The sequence below is a fragment of the Myodes glareolus genome, chromosome 9, assembly GCF_982192425.1.
Source record: "Myodes glareolus chromosome 9, mMyoGla1.1, whole genome shotgun sequence".
In the NCBI taxonomy this organism is placed as follows: Eukaryota; Metazoa; Chordata; class Mammalia; order Rodentia; family Cricetidae; genus Myodes; species Myodes glareolus.
Window position 1 is genome coordinate 31,937,749 of NC_142034.1, and position 17,077 is coordinate 31,954,825.

At 43.8% G+C, this 17,077-nt stretch overlaps 1 protein-coding gene across 4 annotated transcripts in view; it reads left to right on the forward strand.

Moving 5' to 3' along the window:
• Window positions 1–13,544: 13,544 nt before the first annotated feature.
• Window positions 13,545–17,077, forward strand: part of Tom1l1 (target of myb1 like 1 membrane trafficking protein) — a 42,293-nt gene continuing 38,760 nt past the window's right edge. For 2 of the 4 annotated variants that reach the window (XR_015003759.2, XM_085695651.2), the window contains exons 1-2: window positions 13,545–13,702; window positions 16,406–16,490. Coding sequence is in view for 3 of the 4 variants with exons in the window: in XM_085695651.2 (XP_085551777.2) it covers window positions 13,645–13,702; window positions 16,406–16,490 (143 nt within the window). In the remaining variant the exon portion in view is untranslated. The remainder of the gene's footprint in view (window positions 13,703–16,405; window positions 16,491–17,077) is intronic. The other 2 variants (XM_085695649.2, XM_085695648.2) reach the window with 1 other exon arrangement.

Here is a 17,077-nt window from a genome sequence, read left to right on the forward strand (position 1 = left end):
GACACACCGTGCACGTGCGTGCGTGCACGCACGCACACACACACACACACACACACACACACACACATACACACATACACACATGCATGCACACACACCAGAGGGGGGGAATCTTGTTCAAACCTGGGATTTTCTTTTCTGTATGTGGAGAATACTTATAAATGATCTGAAGCCTTGTGGCCATATGGCCATTGAAGCAAGAAAGTTTAATGCCTCCACACACTGAGGCAAAATTGGACTCCAGCGGAGATGTAACTCACTGTGAGATACTGGGCCAATCAGGAACTTCTGAGTTTACAAATGTTATCAATGTGACTAAGGAAGTCTGGTCAGTGGCAGGATGATAATAGTGTCTATTTTTATCCCCTCTCAAAGTGTAATGCTTAAGAGATCTACATTAATAACTTCAGTGTGCTCTTAAATCTACAAGAAACCATTTCCAAAGCAAGATACTATGCTTTATGCAGTGTTTGGCAGTTAACAAAATTAGTTTTCTATTTTAATTTATTTTTGAAATTATAATGACAGAATTATTCCCCACTTCTCATTCAAATCTTTCCACATCACTCTCCTTTTTCTCTTTCAAATTCATGGTTTTTTCATTAATTATTATATATATATATGTAAATATATATATAATCCTAAATATAACATGCTTAGTACCTATAATGGTACTTGTATGTATGTTTCCAGGACTGAGCATTTGGTATTGCACAATCAACTGATATGCTCCTTCCTAGGAAGACCATTTTTAAAAAATAAGAGTAAATCAGAGAAATAAAATATCCATCAGCATAGCTGTGCAGGGAGATCTGTTAACAAATCTAAGAATTCATTCCTCCCAAGACAAAACATGTTCTCACCTTGAATGACACAAAATTGCACTTTCTTCTCTACCCATCTTGTAGAAGAAAAGGATAAAAATTTCTTCCAAAATCTGTTATCTTAAGATTGGCAGTCAGAAAAGAGGACCATTAAGCCTTGTCAGCGATGACAAGGATTGAATTAAGCTCTAGGGACTGTTAAGCACAACTTGAAGGATGTGTCTCAGGCTGGGGATAACTGGACATAAAGGCATTCTGATTAATCATGTAACCTTTGAAACTTGTTCTCGGGCAGCCCCGAGTCTTTCACTGCACTTAGGTGTGAAATCTGAAAAGATTTCCACCAAGGTCCAATAGAAGCAGCCACCAGAATAAACTAGACTTGTCACGAAACAATTTTAACCATACGGAGTCCTCACACCCCGCAGAACAGCTCTGAGGGGCCTTAGAGGGTACACGTCTATTCCTTTTCCTGTCAAATGCCTCAGGGAAAATGCTCGGGCATTTTTAAGGAAAAACTAGTTATGGTTTTTCAGCGCACTGAAAGACGACACAAATTTCAAAAGGAAAGATCAACAGAGAAATCTCCTTGCGTAGCCAAGACTGGGTAATGAATATTTGATAAACAATTCTGGCTCCCAACCTACAAGCAGGGGAGAGCGTTCCCTTGGTACTCGGCAATAGATATCCATTGATGTTCGCTGTAGCAATACGAAATAAGCTGTGAACAATAGGAACTCCAAAGGGCCCAGGAACGAAAGCTGGAGTGTAGCTTCAAAACAAAAGGATCTTTTAAAAAATGCATAATTATTCCCAAGGTCTTTTGTGGTACCAGAACTTCAGCATCATGAACTGGATAAATCCCACCACTCCTGAGCCCATGGCCTATACTCCTGATACTATTTACTAACTTCTTAGTGGATGCAGTTTTTCTAACTTTGGGTTTGTTTTCTCTACTTACAGCTTCAGCTTACTCACAACTCTGGAACCAGCTGACACTGGCCATAATTGCTCTGTCTGTCTACCTGTCCGTCTGTCTGTCTGTCTGTTAAGAAACATGACTGGGTACAAAGATCTCCCGTTAGGTTTCTTCTGAGGCTGTTATGGGTCACCTTAAGAGTGGCTACCTCATTTGTTACCCTTATTCAATGTTTCTTCTGCTGGTCCTACTAACTTAAAAAGGAGAATCAAATGGTTTAGAACAAGGATGTAGGAAGTCAGTCTATGGAGCAAATCTGGCCTGACACCTACTTTTTCTTATTCTTTCATTTTATTTATATTACAGATGGACAGACTGCTTTTGTTCTCCAATGTGTGTATGTGTGACAGAAATGAGTAGGTGTCAGGACAGCCTCACACATTTACTCTCTGGCTTTTTCCAGGATGCCTCTCTTTCAGAAAAAGGACCTTCCCTGAGAAGACACTGTGAAGGATTTTTCTTAGGTGAAGCTGAGGAATAGTGTGGGAATTCAAATACCAAAGGCTTCAGCAAGCAGCAGGGTTATCTTAATCCCTTGGGTCCATAAGTACACTAAACCTAAAGGAGCATGTAAACATTCAATTATAGACAGGTTATTTTGTTATGAACAAAATAAAAATGAATCATTTTGAAGTGATATCAATCCCATGATATCTCTTCACTATCTTTCATCTACATGAGCGAATACACCTCTGTGCACACTGAGAACCTCCATACAGAAATATCAAAGCATTATTAAATATGAACACTGTTCCTACTAACTCTGGAATGCAATTTGTACTGCTGTGTCTGTAAGGAACTCAGTAGGGAATTCACCTTGCATATTAAGGCTAAGACAGAAATGAAACACTGATTTTTTTTTTACAACTCTATCTTGGTCATTTTGAAGGTCACCCTGACCTTTTTTATGATTCAAATGACTTCATGATAACAAAGTAAGGCTTGACGGAAATTGTATTCTCCATATATCTTCACAAAGTAACTTTACCCTCTTGATCTTGAGTTCCTCCTTACTTGACTGTTGACGTTTGTAAACAAAGATTCGTGCCGATCACTAATTCCTAATATCGTGGCAGACACATCTGATAGCACTGGTTTGTAGTTGTAGAAAGAAGGCATGGAAGTTACCATGTGTTCTTATGCTGAGTTCGTCATAGAAAGACTGCTGACTATAAGGCAAACTAAGCTTTAGAACCTACTGCCACTTCTACATTACATCGACAGAGAAGCGAAAGGATTTTAATCGTACCTATGGAAGGCTGAAGTACAGAGTTTGTGGGACGCAGGCTTATGAGATAGAACTTCATTCTTCTCTTTGCCATTGCAGTGTGTGTGTGTGTGTGTGTGTGTGTGTGTGTGTGTGTGTGTGTAGAGGGGTCCTATACTAACAGACCTGGCTGGCTGCACCTTACAAGACCTGGCTCCAGGGTTTCCTTCTCCTTGCTAAGGCAGATTCACCTTGTGCTTTCATGACACCACATCTAAATATTTATCGCATGGGCTGAATGGCAATTATTTGTCTACTAGACAGTTTCCCCTGCTGGCTTAGGGATTCTTGTTATGCCTCCATATGACAAAACTCAGAGATGGTAAATGAAGACAAGTTCTAATAAGCATATAAGATATAAGATGCTGTCACCTGGCATTTATGCTGACGAATCAGAACACCTTTCCACGTGGGCTCCCTTTGCCTTCATATCTTTCTCAGGTATAAGGCCCCTCCAGATAGTCCTTTTCTGCATTTTAAGATTTGCACAACACTGGATATGTATCTGTCACCGGGAGGTTCAAATCCCAAACACAGCCTTCAGAAACATTGTCTACCTGCATACTCTGCCAAACGACTGACACCCTAGGCCTCTTTCTCTCTGGCAAATTAGTTATGGCAGGTTTCATGACAGTGTGAGACTCCTCCACACGACACCTCCCCTGAAGGAAAAGCAATGAGCAGCTAGCCTTCAGTGGTGAAACCCTGGAAAATGCAGTCAGTTGGGTTACTGGAGTCCTCCTCCCGCTCCAGTGATTTCTGCCCAAGAGCTGCTTTCCAGCCAGGCGCTGGGTGAAATTGAAAAGTTAAACAAGACTGCCCTCTCGTGGTATAAAAAATAATGCCATTCCCTAAAATCAAATGCTTTCTAAATGCCTAAGAGAATGTACTAGCTATAAACAAAAGACATTGAGCCTATAGTTCATGATCCTAGAGAGGCTGAATAATAAGGTGACTTCCCCCCCCAAAAAAAAAAAAGAAAAACCATACATAGCTCCACATGGAAATTTGAAACACACAAGATTGCCTGACAAAATTGGGAGCATGGTGGTGGGGGGAAAGGGGCAGGTAGAAGGGGAAGAGTAAGGGAGAAGGGGGAGGGGTTGAGGAGAACTTGAGGGAATGGGGTAGTTGAGATGGGGGAAGGACTGAGATGAGAGCAAGGAAAGAGATATCTTGATTGGGGGAGCCATTATAGGGTTAGCAGAAACCTGGCTCTATTGAAATTCCAAGAAATCCACAAGGATGACCCCAGCAAAGATCCTAAGCAATAGAGGAGAGAGGGCCAGATCTTGACTTGCCCTGTAGTCATACTTTTGAATATCTTAAATATCACCATAGAACCTTCATCCAGCAACTGATGGAAACAGATGCAGAGACCCGCAATGGAACGCTGGACTGAGCTCCCAAAGTCCAGTTGAAGAGTGTGATGAAGGAGAATATGAGCAAAGGGGTCAAGACCATGATTGGTTCATCCACTGAAAGAGTTTACCTGAGCTAATGGGAGCTCACAAACTCCAGCCAGACTGGGAATGAACAACCATAGGACCAGCCTAGTCCCTCTGACAGTTGAATTGCTGGGGAAGACTGGGGCAGGGGAGGGGGGATGGCACTGGCAGTGGCACCAGGATTTATTCCTACTGCATGAACTGGCTTTTTGGGATCCTGTTCTCTTTGGATGTATACTTTGCTTGGCCTAGATATAGGAGGGAGGGCCTTGGACCTTCCACAAAGCAATGTGCCTTACCTTCTCTGAGGATTGGATGAGGTGGGAGGGTGTGTGGAGGGAATGGAAGGAGGGGAGGGAGTGGGAACTTGAATTGGTATTTTTTTTAATCTAATACATTTTTAAAAAAAAAGAAATTTGAACAGCACCCTCATCTTTTCAACAGTAGATATTATAAATTATACAGCTGTGGACTTTTAATATGCAGTGAATAAGGAAATGTGTGACTGAGTGACAAAGCACATGAGAGAGTGAAAAAGGAAGCCTGAACTAGAGGCCAGCTTGGGCTACACAGAAGCACCACGTCTCAGAGGGAAGAAAAGAAAGGGGAAAACTTAAAGTCACATTTTAAAATTCTCTGGAGAGTAACTTACAAGCACCACTCTCAGTTTATTATTGGCTCAAGAATTTAAAGGCCCAAGAGGGATTTTCTAATATACATAGGATTTATCTGATAAGTGGTTTATTATAAAGTACCTACAGGAAGAAATAAAAAAAAAATCCTGAGACATAGACCCTTCCATATCTTTAATATTCAAGTTCATCTTACACCCTATCATGTGTTACAATCTCTGTTACATTGGTGACAGCAGAGATGTCCTCAAAGTTGACAGTGCCTGGGTATATATATATATATATATATATATATATATATATATGTGTGTGTGTGTGTGTGTGTGTGTGTGTGTGTGTGTGTGTGTGTCATCCCTAGTGACTCAAGGGATAACAAAAAGCACCCTTGATATTTTAGCCTGCAATCTATTTCAGGATGTGCTTGAGAAGAAAAATGACTCCCACTTATGGTTCAACAATTTTTTTGTGAATATTTTCGGGGAAAATGAAGAAAGTACCATCCTCAAAACATGTTGGGAGTGTCGGCAATTTCCTATAAAGGGGATCGGGAGAAGAGGCAACAGCATGGATCACTCCAAACTGCTAAATCACAGGTGCTCACGGTGGCTCAAAAGATGAGTTGGCTTGGAAGAGAGAGACTCAGTACATCCCTGACTCAGAGTTGAGGAGTGACTTAGGGAGCGAGGCTCTGTATCAGAAAACACATCTGTTTGAACTTATTTTGTTTATTTATCTTTTCTCCTGCTTTCACAGGAGTCATCCATGCAAGAAAGAAATATCTCTAAGAAATCTAAGGATGTTATTTAAAATCAACATCCATTAGAAAGATGGCCCAGCAGTTGAGAGCACTTGCTGCTCTTGCAGAGGACCGGTGTTTGCTTGGTACCCATATGATGGCTCATGACATTCTGTAACTCCCATTCCTGGGGCTCCAGAGCTCTCAGTTGGCCTATATGGGAACCAGGCATAGATGTGGCACACATGTATGTATGCAAGCAAAACATCCATGGACTGACTTTGTGGGGGCCTGGTTTGTTTGGATGCTCACCTTTATAGTCCTGGATGGAGCGGGGAGGACCTTGGACTTCCCACGGGGTGGGGAACCCTGACTGCTCTTAGGACGAGAGAAGAAGGGGGAGGTGCGGAGGGGGAGGGAAAAGGGAGGCGGGGAGGAGGTGGAAATTTTTAATAAATAAATAAATAAATAAAAATTAAAAAAATAAAAAATAAATATATTTTACAAACAAAATAATGTGGAGCAAAGTTCTACCTATGGAAAGGCAGTCTCCTGTAGCTGCACTGGAAGCTTTCCAATTGTCGCCGTGGTTTCTAAACTGATGGTGTGACTTTACGACAGGAGGCTCACACCCCACGAGCCACAGTGCTGGAGTCACAGAGAAATGCAGTGATGGACAAAGGAGAGACTCTGTTTGCCCATAGGGAGCCAGACGAAGAGGAAGCTGGCATACACAAGCAAATCAAATAAAAAGCCTTTCCTAGGGCTGGAGAGATATCCCAGTGGTTAGAGCACTGCCTGCTCTTCCAAAGGTCCTGAGTTCAATTCCCAGCAACAACATGGTGGCTCATCTGGTGCCCTCTTCTGGCCTGCAAGCATACATGCAGAAGGAATACTGAGAATACTGTATACATAATAAATAAGTCTTTAAAAAAAAAAACCTTTCCTATTGCACTAAATGGTACAAAGACAGTAAAACAACGAGAACAAAGAAAAGACATGAGGAGGTAGAAGCTGTAAATTAGTGTCGTGGAAGAAGCTAGAAATCCAGAACAGTAATTTGCTATCTCCAGAGGGAAGAGAAGAAACGCATTCAGGGTGTCTGCAGAGGTAGGTGACGACAAAGGTAGCAGGAGAGAAACAGATGAGAAAAGAGAACCATCCGCATTTGTTGACTACATGCAGTCTTAGGTTTGAAGGGCACCAAGTAGCTGCAAGTGGTAACATCTGTAATCCCAATATTCAAGTTGTTGCGGCAGTAGCATTGTGAGCTCTGGACTGGTCTGGGTTGTATAGAAAGAGTGTGTGTGTGTGTGTGTGTGTGTGTGTGTGTGTGTGATTTAAGTTCAAAAGGGGGTGAATATTATATCATATCACAGTTAAAGAGTTTGTGCAGGATTACTGGGAGTTTGGGGATCAAGTCTCTACCTCATTAGTAGACCTGACAGGGATTTGAAAGAAAGAGCCAGGAGGGCAAAGCCATAAGCCAATGCATGTTCTACCATTGAAGGGGCAATATTAAATATTAGAAATAGGCAGACAGGAAACAAAACTTTCAAGACTATTTCAGATCATAACAAATGTTGTAAAGAGAGCAACCAAGGTGATGGGAAGTAGAATTGAGCCAGGGAGCCTATTTTAAACTTTTAGCTTTAGTGATTGTTTAGTAACAGCTATATGATTGGTTAAAGCTGACTCTCATTCTTTTGGGTGTGTGCGGGACAAACTCCACCATTAAACTTCTGAAAGAGTGGTGTTCGTGTCAACCATGAATCAGCAAGTGGGAACACTGGACTTTGAATAAAGTTTGACCTCGAAATCAGATGTTTGTTACCCTTCCTGTGGGCTGCTCTTTCAAGATTTTTCTGCAGAATACACTTCCAAACATCATCCCACTGAGACCGTCCTAGCTCCCACCCAAATGTCCAACAGCATCCCACTGAGACTGCCCTAGGCCCAGCCCAACCCTTTTAAGTAGCCTAGAAGGAGGAAATGGCAGTGAATACCAGCTAATATTTGCTGACCTTTATTGCATACCCAGTACCTTCCTAGGTGCTAAACTAACATAATCTCAAAGTTTTCAAAAACAGCTATTGAAGTTGAATTTATTTTTCTCACCTGAGAGCTGCAATTTTAAATCACTTAATCTGTCTTGGAATCTCGAGCTAGAATTCCAAAGGAATTAACATACACACACACACACACACACACACACACACACACACACAAAATGACAAGTCCCAAAATGAGTTAAGTGGAGGAGCCTGCAAAATCCATAGAAAGTTTCCTGGCTTAGGCCATGAAAATATTGATTCCCTTATTTCCATATTCAAAAAAAATGGTCTTGAGCTTCAAAGGAAGCCACTGGGATGACAAATGTACCCAAGAGATGCCCTTGAACCCCAGATCTCAGGAGCGATTCTTTTAATTTGGATAATAAAGAAAAAAGTTAGTGACTATTTTTGTGGTTTAAAGTTTAACAGCTGTGGAAGGGTTTAAGATCCGTCAACACACTTCTCCTTTGCATTCCTGAATGTGGAACACTGGGCCCAATGCTGCAGATGTTTCCAAGATCAAAGGCAGAATCCTTTTGGCGGAAGGAGGTTATGATGTGATGGAAAATGAACCAAGCTTTGAAACAAAAAATTTTGAATTCTCCTCCCAATTTTAAGTGACTTTAGGAAAATCGGTAATATAGGAACAAATGTAAGATCATCTTGAGTATTACTGGAAAAGCAAAAGCCCTCTGGACTATGCCTGCAGAAGTCAAGTACCAGCTACTTTCACTGTTCCTCTGACGTTTCCTTCTCATCCTGGGTCTTTGAGTTCTACAGAAATGGAGCAAAAGGGTCCTGAAGGAAGATCAAGAGGGAGAGGAGCCTCTTCACAAACCTGACAGCTTTTCCAGAAGGAAGAGCAGAAAAGCTTTTCACTTCATTTTCCATAGTCTAGAATTATAAAATTATAGCATTCTTAAAAATCACTGGAAACAAAGTGTGTATATGGCTTTCAAAATTAGTGAGCAAGATTTATTTTGCAAAAAAATGTGACTATCGAGGAGAAATAATATGCCATTAGATTCACGAGTCCCTGGTTGGGCTCATGAAAGCCTGGGCTGAATTTTATCCCTGAACAGACTTATGATATTGAAGAACTGCCAGAGTGAAGAGTAGTATGGCCCATGGAGAAAAACGAACAGGCGGAAAGTGAGCTGGCATAAAACACAGGGAATCCAGAACTAATTAAATAAAAATCAGAAAGAACGCTGAGATTTCCTATAAGGGAAATTATGGTGTCAGCTGAGAACATTTAAATATCTTGATGCTCTTTATACACCCAAGACAATTTAAATGCGAAAGTCCTGGGGTGGACCCATGCACGCATCAATACTCTTTACGGTCAGTTGGTGCATTGAATTTGAGAATAGTTAGTGTAGCCAAAACAAGACAGTCCAGTTGGCTAAAGATGGTGGAGGAAGGGGTTAAGTATACAATTCTAGTCACACTGATTTCAGTTTCCAAACTACCCCGGGCGTGTGTCGGGGGAGGGGAGGGGATGGGGCTGAATCTAAGGAAGAGCAGGGTTGTTTAAGATTTTGGAGGAGTATTCATACATTCAATATTTATCTCTTCAAGTTTGTTAATTGACAGGATGCACCAACCAACAAATGTGGTCCTATTCCCCAGAGGGACTTATATTTAGAAGGCAGGAAAGCCCTTCCTGAGCAATCAGCTAGCATGAACTATTGTAGGTACTAAAGAAGAGGCATACTTAGGGCAGGAGAGAAAGGCTCAGCGCTCGTGGGGAGTGCTCAGAAAAGGCTCCGTTAAAGAATGAAAAGGGAGAATGAGGTGGCGGGGGCCTGGAGAAGAGGAAGCAAAGGTTGTGAAAAGATATGGAAGCTTAGGTTTAACACAACAGAGAGGGAAATGGAATCAGGTGAAAATCGTTGGGAAATAGCAGAGAAGAAGAAAGAGAGGGAGGAACTGTACCCTGGAGGAAGGAAGGAAGATCTCTCACGGAGATAAAGATGGAGCCTGGAGGATAGAGTTGCTCATCACAGGGCTACAGAAGTCAGTTTCCATAGAAGCATAATTGGGAAGGGAAGGGTACTGTTTGGAACTGAACCTGTCCAAATGGGGAAGACAGAAGAGAAAGCTTCAGGAGCTACTCTAGAGGGTGGAGGCTTACATTTAAACACTAAAACAAGGAATGCAAAAGAGAAGGAGTGGGTATGTTACCCTTATTCTATCTCTATTGGGTCATCCTAGTCTGGGGTTGGTTAGCCTGAGGCCGGCCACTCATTTTCATTGGCTGTGGCTCTAAAATGCTGATAACAGAGACTGTGTGACTTCTATAGTCATATCTAGTTCTGATAATCGAAATATTTCAATGGTAAGAAACAAAATCACTGACAGAATTCACTTGGATATGATAGCTTTCATTTTACATATGTGCAAATTTACCACCCCCAGTCCCTTCATTCTTCAGGCACCTTCCCCCAGAACCTACTTTTTTCAATGTGTGCCTACAATCATGGATCAGGAAAGGGTGGTATAGCATGGTGGTGAAAGTCACAGAATCTGGAATCTAATGGTATTTCACTTACAGTGTGACTGTGTGAAAAATATTTGCATTAATTATTTTAATCCGTAAAGTCTGGTTTCATACCTACTATGGAACTAACCATGCAATAACTGGAGGACACGTCTAGTTTATGGTCCTAGCCAAAACACACTAGCATTTTTTGAGCAAGCACAGAAAAAAGAAAGAAAGAAAGCAGAACTCAGTGCCAGAAAAGTAGACTGCCTCATTTTTCAAGGTCTCACTTTGAATCAAACAGAATCCCTTAACAAGTAAAATGTCACACTCAGTCACCAGCTTCAAATATTGGCAGTAATATAGGCTCCAGAATCAGACAACCATGGCTCAAAATGTAGCCACGCCATTTAACAGCTCTATCTTCCTGAATCTCAACTTATTTATAGAAATGAAATGCATGCTTCTTTCCTTAGGACAGGAATGAAAGGTTTCCAGTAGCAGGCATTGGGCACATTTTGAAAAGTGGTGTCTCGTTTACTTTGACCTAACATCATGACTTACACATACTTACTTAAGTGCTTATCAGGGCTGGAGAGAGGGCTTGGCGTGCTTACAAGCATTTGCCCCTACAAGTATGAGGACTTGAGTTCGAATCACCAAAAGCCACGGAAGGCTGGGGGCGCAGTAGTGCGCATTGGCAATCTCCGTGACCTTATGGTGCTGTGGAGGCAGAGACAAAATTTCCCGAAAGCTCCTGGGCCAGATGGTCTGCCCTATGAAGCTTCAGACAAAAACAAAACAAAAACAACAAACAAAAAAAATCCAAACCTCTGAGATTGTCCTCTGGCCAACACATACACACACAGTACTTATGTGCCTGTATACCCCCACACAGACATCATACACAAAGATGCTTAGGAAGTGTTCTTAGAGCTGAAACTGTAAGGTTTGGGCTTCTGGAATCTATCTATTTATTCACCTATTTAAACTTTATTTGTTTGTTTGTTCATTTATTTATTTAGTTTGATTTTTCAAGGCAGAGTTTCTCTGTGTAACAACCCTGGCTGTCTTGGAACTAACTCCTGTAGACCAGCCTGGCCTCAAACTCACCAAGATCTGCCTGCCTCTGCCTCCCGGGTGCTGGGATTAAAGGTGTGTGCCACCACTTCCTGGCTAACTTTATTTTATGTATGTGAGTATTTTGCCTGCATACGTGTATGTTTGTGCACCTGGTGTGTACATGTGTGCACCTGGTGCCCATGCAGGTCAGAAGAGAGTGTCAGATCTACAAGAACCGGAGTGATGTGACTGTGAGCTACCAGGTGGGTGCTGGGAATCAAACCCTGGTTCTCTAGAGAAGCAACCAGTGCTCTTAGCCACTGAGCCACTTCTCCAGCCCAGCGGTATCAAGATATTTAATCCTTACTTTTGTCTAGAATTATGCCTCTCTTCTGACCTCAACTTGACCGGGGCTTCTAATATCCTTCTCCTAGACCACAGTAACACCGAGTTGATATTCACTTCTGAAAAAGCGTGGGATCATGGGGGAAGTGACAAAGCATAGAAAGAAATGGTTACAGCCACCGTAGCACCCTGGGGGGGGGCAGTATCTGTGCAGGCACCGTTGAGAGAGGACATGGGTGGTCCTCATCAGCCACTGTGTCCGGGGCACAGTTCTCGCTACTCTTCCTCTTGTTCTCTCTCAGTCTTGCTGTGTAAGGAAATCAAACAAAGGGAAGCAGAAAGCCCGACCCCTTCTCAGTAGAAGCAGTGGGTAAATGATCTAGGGGGATTTTCAGTTCCTTCCTACTTCTTGTTCCCCATAGACGGTCATCTGCCCTTGAGCTAGTGCTGAATTTGACTTTCTCTTTAATCTTGCTCCAGGGCACACTTCAGGGAAGGCAAATGACTTGCCAGAGACCATAGCATGAAACAGAGACCAGGCTGATATCACCAACAGAGGTTTTCAACATGAACTGTAAAGACAGCTTGACCACGGGAGTGGATAAATGGCAACCTGTGAAACAGCTAGGGAGAGAGATAAACATGTCCCAGCTCATTATGAGAAACATTACCATAACAAAATGTTGTGTTTTGGATTGTAGAATATCGGTGTTAACTCACTCAGAAGGAAGAAAAGGAGGAAGAAGATTCGAGAGCAATGAAAGTAGATGTTCGCCACTTGAAGCACAATGTAATTAGTTTGGGCATCTATGCTAAAATATGTAAGACCAAAACATGAGTCAGGCCAGGTCCGCTCGCTCGTCCTAGTCTCCCTAGTTTCCAGGGGGAGAAAAATCAGCTCACTATATATGTGGAGCTGAGTTCCAGATAACCACAGAAAGCCAAAATTACCATCAGCTCAGTAGCCCAGCCTCTCAGGAGACATCCTACAGATAGGGCGCTGTTTTATCTGATGTTGCCGCCTTAAAGGAAAAAGAAATCTTGGTTCCAAAAGAGAAGCTATAAAGGGGTTTTGGTTTCTTAATGTGGATTTACATTCCAAACATATTTCCTGCCAGAGCCCCAGGAAAGCCCCCATCTCCTTTCATCAGTAGGCTGGAAAGTAGGGCTCCTAGGAGACTGAGTTAGAAGCCAAGAGCTTGTGTGGCGGCGTCCCGTGGTTCCTCTTGGAAACAGGAGAGAAACAAAGAGACTGAGCTCCAAGGAGGCCGTCGCTGTGCTAGACAGACAGCCCATCCTCCTCCCAATTCCGTCGACTTAAAGGGCAGGGCGCAAGAATCGGTTCAGGGATCTCTGGAGTGGGAATGGCAATAGGCTAGATCTCATCGTTCTGGAGATGTGTGACCATGACCTGAGAGGCCTACGTCCTTCTCTTAACTTAGCAATATTCCTCAGCTCTGTGTTTGCAACCACCCCACACCGCCTAGTCTCTAAAGGGAGAGGAGCGGTCTTCGGCCCTTACGTGGAGATATCGGAGCTAAGCTCTGAGTTTCCAGGCCTGGGGTGCGGGGCCACAGGGCTCCACCTGGGCTCCCAGCCCACCTAGGGTCACGCGGCGCGGGAAGCGCCAGGCGTGCGCAGCAGGTGCGCCAAGTCCCCGGGGTCCCCACCGGGCGCGCTGCCTGGCGCCTCGCAGCGGCGGCGAAGCGCTGGAGCGGAGCGGAGAGGAGGAGCCTCGAGCACCGGGCGGGTGGAGTCGCCAGACGGAGGGCGGTGGAGGCGGATTTCCTGGGAGGGCTCTCTGGAGCTACCATGGCGTTTGGGAAGAGTCACCGCGATCCCTATGCTACCTCCGTGGGTCACCTCGTAGGTAAGGAGGCGCGGGGTGCAACATCCCGGCTGGCTTTGGGGACCGTGGGAGCGCTGCCCGCTAGACTCCATTCTCGACTGTTGCGGGCCGAGTTGGACCAAGTTGGAGGAAATGCTACCCTCCCCCGCAGCTTTCCCACGCCACCTGTGTGTGCCACCTGAGGCAGCTGTCCACCTTTCTTTCTTGGCTCTCTTATACCGGAAAAAAAAAAAAATACAGAATCTCCCTTTGGATGTCAGCTGGGCGAGTAGAGCCAAGCAGGTGACCCGCAGCACTGAGTGGAGTGTTGGAACCGCTGGGAGGAGAAAGTGGAAACTTCTTGACCCGGGCAAGGTTCTTCATAAAGTGCGTTCACTCCCATCTCTTTATTGTTATACCCATTTTACGGACCAGGAAGAGAAGGCTCAGAGAAGCAAATTAGCATGACCTCACCTGGAGAGGCAGGTTTCTCCAAACCAATTTTCTCCGGCGCACAGCGCAAGCGAACTGAATGGCTTTTTGCTTAAACAGGGAGATTGAAAGTGTGTGTTGGTGGTGCTGAGGACGGAGAGAGGGGCCCTCTGAAGTCTCAGAGGCCCCCAAGCGTCGCCCTCCAACCCAGTATTGCTCTCCCTCTTCCCGTGTTCTTCTGCTCAAAAGTCGCTGACTACACTCAGATCCCTTCTTTCTCCCAACCCCTCCCTTGAGGACAGGGTGTGGCACCAGGACATATTAATGACAGGCAAACTGTCGGGAATTTAGTGGGGTGATGAAACCCTAAGATCCTGGTAGTTGTAATCAGGGCTTAGATTCGCAGAGTTTAGGCAGAGGGTATGTTAACCGCTGCAGGGACAGGGAACACCTTTGAACCTGAATCTGAGTTTCCTTGAGGAAAAATACTTTCTTTTCTTTCTTTTTGTTTTGTAGTACGTAGTAGAATGAGTCCTGAGCAGAAATGGATCCATGCTGAATCTCCAAAGGCAAAAGAAACTCCAACAATATGTCAGGTTATCCTTTAGTTCTGTAAACACTCAGAAACTACCAGCTAGATGCCTTCGGGAAGGCATAGTGTCAACCTTCAGGGAACTCACGAGCTTATAAGGAGAATACTACATAATCTGTAGTAACCACTCTAAGAACCTTTACAATACTAGAAAACATCTATGGCACTCAAAACTTACGAAAAGGGGGAAATGAACTCAGCCGTGGCCTTTGAAGGGTGGATAGGAGTTCTCTAGGAATGAGCAGTCGGGAGGGAGGAGGATGGATCTGGCAGATGGAAGAGTAATGCCCTTCCTAACAACACGGGCAAGATTGCTCAGCTTTGGTTATTCAGTGCTAGACTCAAGTCTCACACTAGGGTTTACCCCATGCTTGGGGATCTTTGTCATAGAAGCCAGTAAACACACTTAACTAGCAAAATTACAGTTATGAAGTAGCAATGAAAATAATGTTATAGTTGTGGGTCACCACAACAGGAGGAACTGTGTTAAAGGGTTGCAGCGTTAGGAAGGTTGAGAACCACGGCATTAGAGGCTCTGACCCTCCTTTTGTGTTCTTATAGAGGCTGTCTAGAGAAGGGGATGTCAGGGCGCAAGTGTATAAATCCGCCTGTTAGAACTGTGATGCCAGGCGTTGTCTTGCTTGGTTATTGTGCTAGCTCTTCCCTTTTTCTCACCCCCCCCCACCAAATACATAATTTAAAAATACAAACAGTGGAATCAAATAATCTTGATTTGAATGCAAGTTCTATTTGATATGTAACGTTGGATAACTTCTTTCCTCTCTCCGAAATTCTTTCATCATCTGCACCTGGGCTCAACGAGAAAAAGACTTAGTAGCGTGTAAAAGGGAAAGTATTGGCTCAAAATGCCCAAGACCAAGTTCTCAGCACCAAAGAGATTTATTTGCCCCAGAGGGACAGGGGTCAGGGAATAAGAGACAAACACAGGAGACAGAGGATGAGGCAGAAGGGGAAGGGGAACAAGAGAGAGTAGAAAAGAGGTATTTGCCCCAGAGGACAGGACTGTCTCTTGATAGAGAGGAAACAGAAGTGGCACGTAGGAAAACTGCAGTTTTTAAAGCTACAAGGGAAAACCCTGTGATAGGATAAGATGTTTGGTTTTAATTGGGCATGTTAATTAGATGAGCCAAAGGGGGCACCTGATTACTGGCCTTCAATACTTTAATAGCTGAACCTTGATCGGCAGCCTCAGGAGGAGGAAGTGGCCAAATAAGGGAATAGACCTTGGGGGCTAGCTTTAGGAAAGTAATTTAGTGGTTTTTAGTGTGACAGAGGGAATGGGAGGGAAGAGCAAGGCCTGCCAGGGCCCTGTTTGCCTGACCCGGGCTGGCTAGAGTCCCTTCAATGTGTAGTACACCTTGCCCGTGACTACCCGTGTGCCAAAGGGCTGGTTTCATCTTCTGCAAGAGCCTGGAAGATGGAAATTTAACTGGTCTCTTTTGGCCCTGTGGCCAGCTGTTGTAGGTTCTCTTAATGGTTAACTCATTACTGTTACAACAGCAGCCCTCTGAACCTGACTTCTGATTGATTCCTGAATTACAGGGAATTGTTTAGGAGGGGAAAAAAAGAATCACTTTGCCCTTTGGTAGCATGGACTTCATAGTACTTGTTAGTGCACCAGGCAGATTATTTCAAGGAGACAAGATCTTTTTTTGTGCCGTTGTGTCTCAGACTCGACATAAACAGCTCTATCTTTGCAGAGAAGGCTACATTTGCTGGAGTTCAGACTGAAGACTGGGGCCAGTTCATGCATATCTGTGACATAATTAACACCACGCAGGATGGGTAAGTTCACGGTGGCGTCTCCGCATTTGTGCTCTGATAAGATATGTCAGAACTGCGGCATGCTTTCCCTTGCCAAGTTTTGGGTGTTTCGCTGAAAGAATGTTTTGATGTCCTTTAGGCACTGCCTACCTTGTGAAGATGGCAGGCTGACCTTGGGGACAACTCCTTACCCAAGCGTGCAGAGTCCCCAAGAATTCATTTGAGCTTGTCCCCTCCTTTTGCCTTTTCTTTATTAGTTTAGATTTTGTCTTTGTCTTGCTCCAGTTACTTGTCTGAAAAGTTTTTTTTTTTTTTAGAGAAAGTTAAATTATTATTTTTTTCTTTAGAACTTTCTCACGCTCTGATTGCCAGTGTTTTATGTAACAAAAGCATTCTCCAGAAGCTGCAAGCTGGGTGGCTTTTGCTGGTGTCCAGGCCAGTGGTGACCAACCCTCTTGGTTATTCAGGAACAATCGAGCAGTCTTTTCTCTCCTTGTCAGGGCACAGTGTTTATCCTTCATCTTGCCAGCTCACCCTGTTCATACCGCACTTGTACAAGATGTGCTGCGTAGTGATATACTATCTAAACTTGAAGTCATTAAAAAGAA